An 11,836-nucleotide genomic window follows, 5' to 3' on the forward strand; every position below is an offset into this window, starting at 1 on the left:
CTATATCCGCTCTCCCTGGACCCCGCATTCACTATATACACTCTCCCCGGACCCTGCATTCACTATATCCGCTCTCCCTGGACCCTGCATTCGCTATATCCGCTCTCCTCGGACCCTGCATTCGCTATACCCACTCTCCTCAGACCCTGAATTCGCTATACCTGGTCTCCCCGGACTCTGCATTCGCTATATCTGGTCTCCCCGGACTCTGCATTCACTATATCCGCTCTCCCCGGACCCTGCATTCACTATATCCGGTCTCCCCGGACCCTGCATTCACTATATCCGCTCTCCCCGGACCCTGCATTCACTATATCCGCTCTCCCCGGACCCCGCATTCACTATATCCGCTCTCCCCGGACCCTACATTCACTATATCCGGTCTCCCCGGACCCTACATTCACTATATCTGGTCTCCCCGGACCCTACATTCACTATATCTGGTCTCCCCGGACCCTACATTCACTATATCTGGTCTCCCCGGACCCTGCATTCACTATATCCGCTCTCCCCGGACCCTACATTCACTATATCTGGTCTACCCGGACCCTGAATTCACTATATCTGGTCTCCCACAGTACACAGAACATGGAAATGCAATTATTTTAGTAAATATAAATTGCTAAATACCTTTTCTCATCAGCAGTATATAGCAGTCTTGTGACTTCTATCAGTGTCCAGTTGAGCACTGGTTAAAGCTTGTAGGAGGAGTTTTATTTCTGCTCTAGGAGGATGCAGGACCCCTGAGCTCTGTCTGGACAGTGCCCTGTCTGATCACATGCACTCTCCCAAGAAAAATAAACTCTCTAGCAATAAACACCAAACTGCTCATGTGCAGAGTGACTCCACATAAGACACTGACACTGGAAGAAGGGATCATTGTGTAAAAAGGCTGTTTGATCAGAGAAGACAGGATCAAACAGCCTTTTTACACAATGTGCAGGATTAACCCCTTAGGTTCCACAGTATAACCAGCATGCTTTACTGCATATACAGACTGATTGTACTGTTGTGGGGTTAGTAACACTTTAAATCCCAATGCAACTGCTCACACATAATTTTTTTGCAATGCTAACTATGACCAACCAGAAGACACCCTAAAAAAAGGTATATAGAAAAAAAAGGGGATGCACTCAGGGAATTAGGAAAATGGTGGAAGTTGGTTTGTGTTTGTATAATGGATCCTCTTGATTGAGCGGCACTTGTGGAACGATTCAAGAATTGTGAACGAGCAGGTATTGCTAAGGTCTGCTTCTCAAGGCTGCTGCCAGTTCAGTAAATTGAAAGGGAATAAGGTGATAGATTGTTTGAAAAGCCTTGTAGCTATAATACAAAACATGTGGATACTGTAAAATTAACAATTCTAAACAATTCCCTGTTGGCTCCCATGAGACAAGGCTCTTCTCAATGCAGGAGAACTCTACTCTATGTTGTGATTTTTACAAAGGCATTGGATCCAAACACATAGAATGCAGCATAAAGGGGCTCAGTGAAGGTGGAAGTGAAGGTGTCGAGGTGTTTGATGGGGTTACACAATTCATAAAAGGATATCTGTCCTGCCTCATAATCCAGACAGACCCTGAATCTATTGCAGGAAATTGTTTGAGATACTATAGTTTCTAGCCCGTCATGTATAACTGAATAGCGATTGTTGGAGGACTTAGACAAACACCAAGACTTGTCATTAGACCCTAAATATGAAGGATCTCCTCTCCTATTAATAGATCCATAGGACATTCCCAACCTCCACTCTCCACACTCACTCATCTGTGTTTCCTAGAAGTGTTGTCCCGAATAAAAACAAAGGGAGCCTAAAACCTGGGAACAGTCCTGGAATCTTTCTGGTGAGTCTGCATATAATAAACCTGGTGCTGGTTTTATCCAGTGTGCCTCTTTTCCATTCTGGGATAGACGTAAACTTTTAGCGGCTGTGTTGCCATCTAGTTTGTAGGAACTGCATGGTAAGTGAATTTCTTTCTCCATTGAGGTTATAATATCAGATAACTTAGCTTGTAATGTCTCTACTATCACAGTCTCATCCAGATTTCCTGTAGCATTGACTATTTTTGAATACTCCTCTTCACTTTCACTGGCTTTCTGTCCAACATAAAAAAAAAGATTATTTTTTGATTCCTGTATGACAGTCAGTGCATCAGTCAAGCCACACAGTTCCTCAATGTGATGCATCTTCCTAAGCAACGTGTCCATCTTCATTTCCAGCTGCTGGATCACATCAGAAATGGAACAGGTCATCTGCTTTGCTTGTGTGGATATCTTAGTGAGGATTTTTTTCTCCAGGTCATCCAGTTGGGTCCTGAGGTCTCTAAAGATGGTAGTGACTCGCTTTGTTTTATGCACTGCTTTATCTTGTATGCATTTCACGTGTGCATGCAATTTCTGGACCATTTTCTCAGATTCTGCTCTGCTAGAGGTAATATTCTGGAGAATATTTCTCAGCTTCTGCTTCTTCTTCTCAGAGGCCTCGTCTAGTGACTTCACTTGATGTCCTTGGTGGTTTCCATCGAGCCTGCAAGTGACACAGATACAGGTGGAGTCCTCCATGCAGTAGTACTTGAGGACCTCTTTGTGAGTGGGACATTTTCTGTTCTCCAGGGACATTGTGGGATCCACCAGCACATGTTCTGATGAATTTCTGTGTTTTTTTAAGTGTTTGCCACATAGAGAAGCCTCACACAGCAGACAGGTCTTAACAGCAGGAACAGGAGAGTCACAATAAGTACAGAAGACCCCGGTCTCCTCCTGAGTTTCCTGAACAGATAGAAAACACTCAGCTATGTTTCGGAGAGTTATGTTCCGCAATAGAGCAGGCCTTTCCTGAAACTCCTCTCTGCACTCTGGACAGCAGTAAACTTCAGACTCCTTCTGTGTTTCCAGCACACAATGAATACAGACCTTACAGAAGTTGTGTCCACATCGCAGAGTTATAGGATCCGTGTAAATGGCGAGACAGATGGAGCAGTACAGCTCGTCTCTTACATCTAGAGATGCCATTGTGACGAGGGTTGAGAAATGAAAGTAAAACTTCCTTTTCAGATTAGAGTGCTGTTCCCTTCCTCATTCCTAGGTGTACAGTAACTGAAGAAAGTGCCTGCGGGACATACATTAGTGTGTTAGTGTCAGAGAACATAGTTTAAGCAAATAATAACCTCTTCAAGGAAAAAGAGAATGCTAATATTTTATGCATTTCATTTTATCCATATTAATGCTTATAGGGATAGAGAGGTTTTCTTTGTTTAAAAGCCCAATGGCAACCTTTTCTTGCCTTTTTTTTTGGTCTAGTGGGGAAAGTTTAGAACCAATGGCAGATTAGGATTCATCAGGGGCGGACTGACTACTCATGGGGCTCCCAGGCAATAGGGGATCATGGGGCCCCTGTGTCCTTGCCCAAACTCAAAAAAGCCTATGAAAAAGGTACCAGGGGCATCTCATGGGGCCCCCTACTGACCCTGGGCCCTCGGACAGTGAATCTTATCTTACTGTAACTCAGGTTTGAAATAGGACAAATTCATCTCTGTTTTCAAAATCTTTCTTTCTGGTTATTAACCCCCTCGAAAACCCTTTCCAAAAGTGCAGATTGTGTTATTTGTCCTCTTAGAGCAAGGTCTGCCACTAACTCAACGACATCCTACTACTTGCAAGAAGACGAGTCCGCTATTTCCAAAACAGCAAACAAATCTGGGAGCTCTTTTTGACATTTCAGTAGACTTAATCTCCATCCCACAACAAAAGATTACAGCCGCCAGGAGGAAAATCTAGATGGCAATTTCATCTCCTCGCATGTCAATGCCCCAGTGGTTGAGCCTGTTGTTAGGTACCCACCATGTTAGCATGTATACACCTGATACCCTGGGTGCATTGGCATCTCAGATAATTAAAGAGAGGCTTCCTAACACAATGGAAGGAGCAACATCTGAGCCAAATGATCAGAGTATCACTCATTATATGTAGGATGCTCTGGTGGTGGGTTCAAGGAAAATCTCCATCTCAGTCTCACCTGTCAGGTCCATTATCATAGACCATAGTTACCACAGACACCAGCAAAAGAGGCTGGGGTGCTCACTGCAACAGCACCCAAGCACACGGGAAGTGGAACTTCCCATTTTAAGGAGCAGTGTCCAATATCTTAAAAATATATGAGCAGCCTCATTGGTTTAAGTGACATCTCAAATCAAGTGTAAATCAGTAATGCTGTAAAAGGAAAACAGGGCAGTAGGTTCTTATATTGAGAGACAAGGGGCACCCACAGACACACCGTTCTAAAATAAGTAGAAAATATAATTCTCTGGACAGAATCAAACATGTTGGATCTGAGAGCAACAAACCTAGGTTGGCTAAATGTAAAAGCGGACTGACCATCTACAACTTTCCTAGATAACAAAGAATGGTCAATCCCTCTTCACATACTTGACCATATCACCCAGTTATAGGTATTCCCTGTTCGTGGCCCTCGGGAACTGCAAGCTCCGAAGATTCCCGTCTTGCCTTCCATAGCACTTATCTGAAAGAGCTGATGTGCTTTCCTGCCAATGGGACTAATCAGGATTACGCCTTCCCTCCTATGCCTGTGTAGCCAGGTACTTGGCTAAGAATGGAGAGCGAGAGAAACACTGGCTGCAGCTGCTCTCTCTAGACGCTGCCTTATGGTGTTTAACTGGTTAACCGCTATATCAGAAAAAGGAGGGAGCTGCTGATCAGGAAGAGTTCAATAGACTGAGTCAGTCAGCACTGCACTGTTGGAACTGTAGTTCAGAGGAGAGAGACTCAACTGTAATCAAGAGAGCTTTAATTGCATTTCGCAGATGGATATTACCAAGAGGAGGGGGAAGAGCTGCATTTTCTGTGAGGGAGACTGGAGAATGCACAGTGTGCACTGTACAGTGTACACCATCAATGCTGTATACTGGCCGCTTGTATGGGATCTGGAGCACTGAGCTTGGGAGTGCCAACAACTAGAGTCGCCTCGGTGCATAGCAGAGTGTGGACTGATTGCTGTATGTGACTGGATGGTGAGCTGTAATATCCCTACGACTGGTGAGCTGCTGTTGTGGAAATTTACTATTTGTTGAGAGCCTGAGCCCTTTAGGAACTGCCCTTACAGCCATCTATTAGCCATTTTGCTGCCTGGAAGCTTGACTGGGGCTATTCTCATGTGCACCAATGGTACAACTGGGCCCCAACACTAGCCATCTGAAACATTTTACTAAAGACTGTCCCTTTACAGCTGCTACAAAGAGACCTTCTCCTACTGCTTATGCTAAGAGGTACCTCTCAGGGGACATTGCACCATATCCTAGCCAATCTCCTAGAGTGATTAGTTAAAGCATTATTATTTCACATAGCAGTTAATGCTTATATGCACTGTTTATTTCTGACTTTGCTGATTTATGTGTTTATTTCACTCCAGTGCTACAGAACTCTATTCTAAATTACCTTGGCATTGTGAGGATACTGTCTGGCTGACTGTACCTCATCCATACCTTCATTTATGCTCAAACCACCATTTATTCTAACCTGTATTAATACATTGAGTTAATTTGCCACTGATCGGTCTTGTGTCTATTTCCTGGTGCCAATTCACAGCTGAGATAAAAAGGTATCTACACTTGTGTTCTTATAATTGCTTTATTCACCCAGGTGTGTCAGAGGGGCTGAGGGTATTCTTGGAGTTGAGGCACAGAATAGAGAAGTCAAATTACCAAGCGGCTCCTGTGGGGGTAGCGTTACACGCATCATCATGAAATTCCTGACAAGGCAATATAGGGAAGACAAAACAAGCATAGCCATTCTTCCCTACTGACCACACGGACCAAAGTTTCCCCTGGCAATTCACCTCAGTAGTTGCCTTCCAGTTCATTTACCAATGTTTCCACATGTAGGCAGTTTACGTACAGAAGTTTTATTTTAGTTAGGGGCTGGCACAGGCTGAGGGGGGAAAGAGTTAATGTGTGTGCTGCTGTTCTTGCGCTTCTTGGATCCACCCTACTCGCCAGTGATATAAATATAGGGGAAGGCTGGATTCGAGGAGACCCTTGTTCAGCAAGCTCTAAGCAGGATGATGATGCAGAGGCTCCGGGGTTCTGGAGAATAGCTAATATAGGGTTAGATAGGAACATTATTAAAGTGTAATTCTAGGCAATATTTTAAATTTCTTGTGTGCTATGGTCTGTCACTAGCATTATCGCAGCAATTTACTTTGGGGCTGTTTTATTTGGGGCTGTGTGTGTGTTTCACTGTAAGCACACTGCCTTGTATGGCTTTGTATGTATGGCAGTGTGCAGGAGCTGACAGTGGAGAGATCTGTATTGTTTGCATACAGGCCTCTCCCCCATCAGAAATCCTCAGGTGCCGGCAGGGAATCACCGGCCAGCACAGCCGAGCCTGTGAATGGTGGCGCGGGTAGGGCACACGCGCGCGCCCCCCTACCTGGAGCTGCAAAATCAGGTATACATATGTGATTTTGCACACCCGTGCCGCCCTGTAGCAGTATTTCTGCTATAGGGCGGTGCGGAAGCGGTTACGTCTGTAAACCCTACCATTGCATGCACAAAAATATCAATACTGGACCCTATACACTCAACGGCCATTAGGTACACCTGCTCAATTTCATGGTTGTTGGTACCAGGCGGGCTGGGAAGGAGAGAAAGGGGGAACAAGAAAAGTCCCAAATATGACTCTCACTCAGGAAGTCACTGAAAAAACAGGCAGACAGCAAATCTATTCACATGTCGATGTGATTCATATACAATATATCCTATGCACACTCTCCACAAAGCAATCTAAATACAACAATAAAGAGTCAGTGGGAACATCCATATTTCCATCAATACCACTCAGGATCCGATTGGTAGAATCATACCGGATAATCCCAACATCAAGGTAGAAATAGGACAAGTCCACCCATGGGTAGTAATTATGCAGTGTCACTAAATTGCTTGTCCATAACTCTTCTATGTCAGTCATTAGGATTATCCGCATATGGATCCTATAATCACAAACGTGGCCATATTCGATAAACGATACTGTCCCCAGCTCAAACCACTCCATACAACAACTCAAATTATGCAGGCTGTACGTATCTCCAAGATACGTACATTCCTCACCCCAGACCAGGGGCGGACTGACCATTTGGAAACTGCCCGAGGGCCCGGGGTCAGTAGGGGGCCCCATGAGATGCCCCTGGTACCTTTTTCATAGGCTATTTTGCGTTTGGGCAAGGATACAGGGGCCCCATGATCCCCTATTGCCCGGGGCCCCATGAGTTGTCAGTTCGCCCCTGCCCCAGACACTACTAAACAACTCGTACACTCCATCATCTCACACCTGGACTACTACAACTCCCTCCTCACTGGCCTACCCAAACAAACGCTATCCCCACTCCAGTCGATCCTGAACTCAGCGGCCAGACTCATCCACCTCACCAACTGCTCCACATCCACCACCCCCCTCTGCCAATCCCTTCACTGGCTCCTGATTGCCCAACGCATCAAATTCAAACTGCTAACTCTGACATACAAACCCTTCACAATGCCACCCCAAACTACCTAACCGACCTGATACCCAAATACCACCCTACCCGTGCCCTCCGCTCCTCACAGGACCTCCTATTCTCTAGCTCCCTGGTCTCCTCCTCCCATGCCCAATTGCAGGACTTCTCCAGGACTTCCCCCATCCTCTGGAACTCCCTACCCCAATCCATCAGACTGTCACCTACCCTTCTCACCTTCAGGCGCACCCTGAAAACCCACCTCTTCAGGGAAGCCTACCCCACCCTCACCTAACAGCCGATCTCCTCCACTCCTCCCACCACTCCATCCCCTACAGCCATTTCCTCCTGTAGAACTTTCCCCTTCCTCCTAGATTGTAAGCTCGAAAGAGCAGGGCCCTCGAACCCCTCGCGTATTGTATTGTTACGGTCTTATCTCATGTTCTGTCCCCCTTGCTGTACAGCGCTGAGCATACCCTTTGGCGCTATATAAATTCTGTATAATAATAATAATAATAAATTAGCATCTGTCATACCTATAATACACCGTGTAACGGCAATCGCCCTCTGTGTGCGTCTTTTCCCCCTGGCGCCAACACTGTCATCTGTTGGGGCATTTAAATTATGTCAATCAAGGCCAGAGTGATCCATCCAGCAAGAAAAAAAAAATGCCCATCCCGCGGTCAGCGTGCATCACGCATGCGCGTCTACATCACTTCTGCCCTTACCAGTCATAGCCAGACCTATGATATTCATCACACTAGCACTCCCAAATATGTGATGCAACACTGAGGAATTGGCAAGGCATGGATTGGATGCTATGGCACCTGAAACAGGAAGTTGTTCCCTTGGTGCATAGGGACCAGCTAGCTGCAGCAATACATGAACATAGTGCAATCACTACAAACTGCAGCCACAGCATGTGAGCTCATCATTATAAGGCAAAAAGAGACAACACAGAAAAAATAACTATGCTAATACCATGTAAAACAATGAAGACTGGGGTTTCTAATACCATGTAAAACAATGAAGACAGTGGGGGTTTCTACATGACATGGCATTTTTATTCATTGTAAAACATCTGAGCTGTACTCTCAATGAAACCTTTGTTCACATACAGATTTTTTATTGAGTATTTATTATGTTTTTCCTCTGTATGTTCCATGGAAGTCCAAAAAGCAGGTTGGTTTCTATTTTTGTGTTTGCACGCATTGCTCTGCCAGGAAGTCTGTTTTTTTTTTTTTTTTACACTTCTTGTAACAAGGTGACAATGCAGTGCCACCACCTTATGGAATATTGCTCACCTTATGGCACTGACCTCCAAATTATAGCAGGTCAAAATGTGCCCAAATATAAAGACAGGTCATTCCAGACCCTGAAGAAGTCCAATGACGGAATGCATTAGAATGACATGTTCAGAATTCTCTCTTTTAACACTTTGCCACAATCCAGCTTGTATATAAAGTATTCCATTTATTGGAGTGCTGATACATAGGGATTGATTTACTAAAACTGGTAAAATCTGGTGCAGTTCTGCATATAAACCAATCAGCTTCCAGGTTTTATTGTCAAGCTTAATTGAAGAAGCTGAAGTTAGCAGATTGGCTACCATGCATGGCTGCATCAATTTTGCACTTTCCAGTTTTAGTAAATCAACTCCATAGTGTTATGCTGCACTATGAATATGTGAGCGATCCTTTGTTTTATACAATGTAATACATTTTAAATAGCAGCATTTCATGCTTATGGTACTCCAAAGAAACAGAAATTATCACAATATGTAAACCAGTTCAGGACACCTTTTTATAATGAGGATCAGTGGAAGATGAATTCCTTGATGCCACTGATGGTTAGGTTGGGGCAAATTTTGACCTGCCTACAGGGGCGGACTGACAACTCATGCGGCCCCCGAGCAATAGGGGATCATGGGGCCCCTGTGTCCTTGCCCAAACTCAAAAAAGCCTATGAAAAAAAGGTACCAGGGGCATCTCATGGGGCTCCCTACTGACCCCGGACCCTCGGGCAGTGCTGGAGTTTCCAAATGGTCAGTCCGCCCCTGCCTGCCTATAATTCGTAGGTTAATACCATACGATGAGTGATATTCCATATGGTGGTGTCACCTTGGAGTGTGGATTTCACTGGTTGGTGTGATAGTGATAGAATGGTAAGAAAATTAACTTTTAGTGACTCATACTCACTTCCATGTCAGCAATGCAAGTTCCTTCTGGCACCGATATGTTCTAAATGGCAACTTCTGGGTTTGGCCATCTTGATTGACTGGCCCAGCAACCAGCAAATGCTAGGATTGTACACGGATCAACATACTCAGATAAACAGAAATTGCCGCATTAATGCTAGTGACAGACCACAGCACACAAGAAATGTAAAATATTGTCTAGAATTACACTTTAATAATGTTCCTATCTGACCCTATATTAGCTTTGCCTTGTAATAGATATTATCACCACAAGATGGTGCACTGAGACAGCTAGATTTCACTAAATTGTTCATGTAGACCAGCATTTCTCAACTTTTGACTTTTCTTTCGGTGGTATTTGATTGACAGTGCATTTTTTTTTTTTTTTGCACTATAAGCAAAAAAAGACCAATATTTTGCAAAAAAAACACCTATATTTTTTACTTTTTGCTATCAAACATGCCCAGTAAAAAAATAAAAAAAGAATAAATAAAAAAAAAATGTCATCAACAATTTCGGCCAAAATGTATTCTGCGACATGTCTTTGCCAAAAAAAATCCCAATATGTGTAAATTAATTGGTTTATGTGAAAGTTATAGTATTTACAAATGGCAGTATATATACTGGAATTTGTTTTTGTTTTGTTTTTTACTGGTAATGGCGGCAATCAGTGACTTACAGCGGGACTGTGGCGGGCATGCTGACACTGGGGGGAACTAACTTGGTGTCACCAGTGACACCAATACAGTGATCAGTGCTAATGAAAAGCACTGACACTGTACTAATGGCACTGGGCAGGAAGAGGTTAACATGTGGGGATTTTTATTTATTTCAGGTACTTATATAGCGCTATCAATTTACGCAGCACTTTACATATATATTGTACATTCACATCAGTCCCTAACCCTCAAGGGGTGTACATTCTAAGGTATCAAAGGGTTAACTGTGTACTGGTTTTCTATGGAGGCTGTGTGGGTGTGTTTCACTGTAAGCACACTGCTTTGTATGTATGGCAGTGTGCAGGAGCTGACAGGGGAGAGATCTCTATTGTTTGCATACAGGTCTCTCCCCCGTCAGATATCCTCGGAGATCGCCAGGTTCCGACAGGGAACCTGCCTATAATTTGTAGGTCAATACCATATGATGGGTGATATTCTACATGGCGGTGTCACCTTGGAGAGTGGATTTCACTCATTGGTGAGATAGTGATAGAATGGTAAGAAATTAACTTTTAGTGACTCATACTCACTTCCATGTCAGCAATGCAAGTTCTTGCTGGCAATGATATTTTCTGCCTGGCATTTTTAAATACAGAGGAACCCTACTAATAATTACTATATCTGCAGCTCACTGGGAGATTAGTCTGAGGGTCAGTGGGAAGAATGTCCCTTACATTGGTCATCAGTGGGAAGAATGCTCCTTACATTGGTGGTCAGTGGGAAGAATGCTCCTTACATTGGTGGTCAGTGGGAAGAATGTCCCTTACATTGGTGATCAGTGGGAAGAATGTCCCTTATATTGGTGATCAGTGGGAAGAATGTCCCTTACATTGGTCATCAGTGGGAATAATGGCCCTTACATTGGTGGTCAGTGGGAAGAATGTCCCTTACATTGGTGGTCAGTGGGAAGAATGTCCCTTACATTGGTGGTCAGTGGGAATAATGGCCCTTACATTGGTGGTCAGTGGGAATAATGGCCCTTTCATTGGTTGTCAGTTGGAATAATGGCCCTTACATTGGATGTCAGTTGGAATAATGGCCCTTACATTGCTGTTCAGTGGTAGAATGATCTTTACATTGGTGATCAGGGGGGAAAAAAACCCTACCAGATAGAAAAGCAACCATTAATACCAATGATCTTTTTTACCTAAGAGACAGAAAATTCTCATTGCTCAAGAAACCCCTAGCAACCTCTGAAGGAACCCTATTGTTCCACAGAACCCTAGCGGAGAAAGGCTGACCTAGACTACCCATTTATACATAACAGCATTTACAAGACTTTCAATCCCTCAGTATGTTATGGAAGGATCCTAAAAATCCCAGTTGACTTTGTGTTGTAGAGGTGCCAAGCATTACAGGCTCAGTACACCTTTCTTACCACATTGTTACATGTTACACCCATATTCAGGGTGTAAC

At 44.1% G+C, this 11,836-nt stretch overlaps 1 protein-coding gene across 1 annotated transcript; it reads right to left on the reverse strand.

Annotated features, from left to right (window-relative positions):
• Positions 1-454: 454 nt before the first annotated feature.
• On the reverse strand, positions 455-3,012 carry LOC149434279 (E3 ubiquitin/ISG15 ligase TRIM25-like). The gene has a single exon (XM_089663845.1). The coding sequence runs from the start codon at positions 3,010-3,012 to the stop codon at positions 1,777-1,779; it is 1,236 nt and encodes a 411-aa protein (XP_089519971.1). The 3' UTR covers positions 455-1,776.
• Positions 3,013-11,836: the final 8,824 nt, after the last annotated feature.

Source organism: Staurois parvus, unplaced genomic scaffold (genome assembly GCF_062004578.1).
Source record: "Staurois parvus isolate SC_StPar_1 unplaced genomic scaffold, SC_StPar_1.0 ptg001787l, whole genome shotgun sequence".
Taxonomy (NCBI): domain Eukaryota; kingdom Metazoa; phylum Chordata; class Amphibia; order Anura; family Ranidae; genus Staurois; species Staurois parvus.

What these genes read in the sequence shown, in the direction of transcription:
- LOC149434279 (XM_089663845.1), bottom strand. Translation starts at nt 3,012, where the DNA reads ATGGCATCTCTAGATGTAAGAGACGAGCTGTACTGCTCCATCTGTCTC.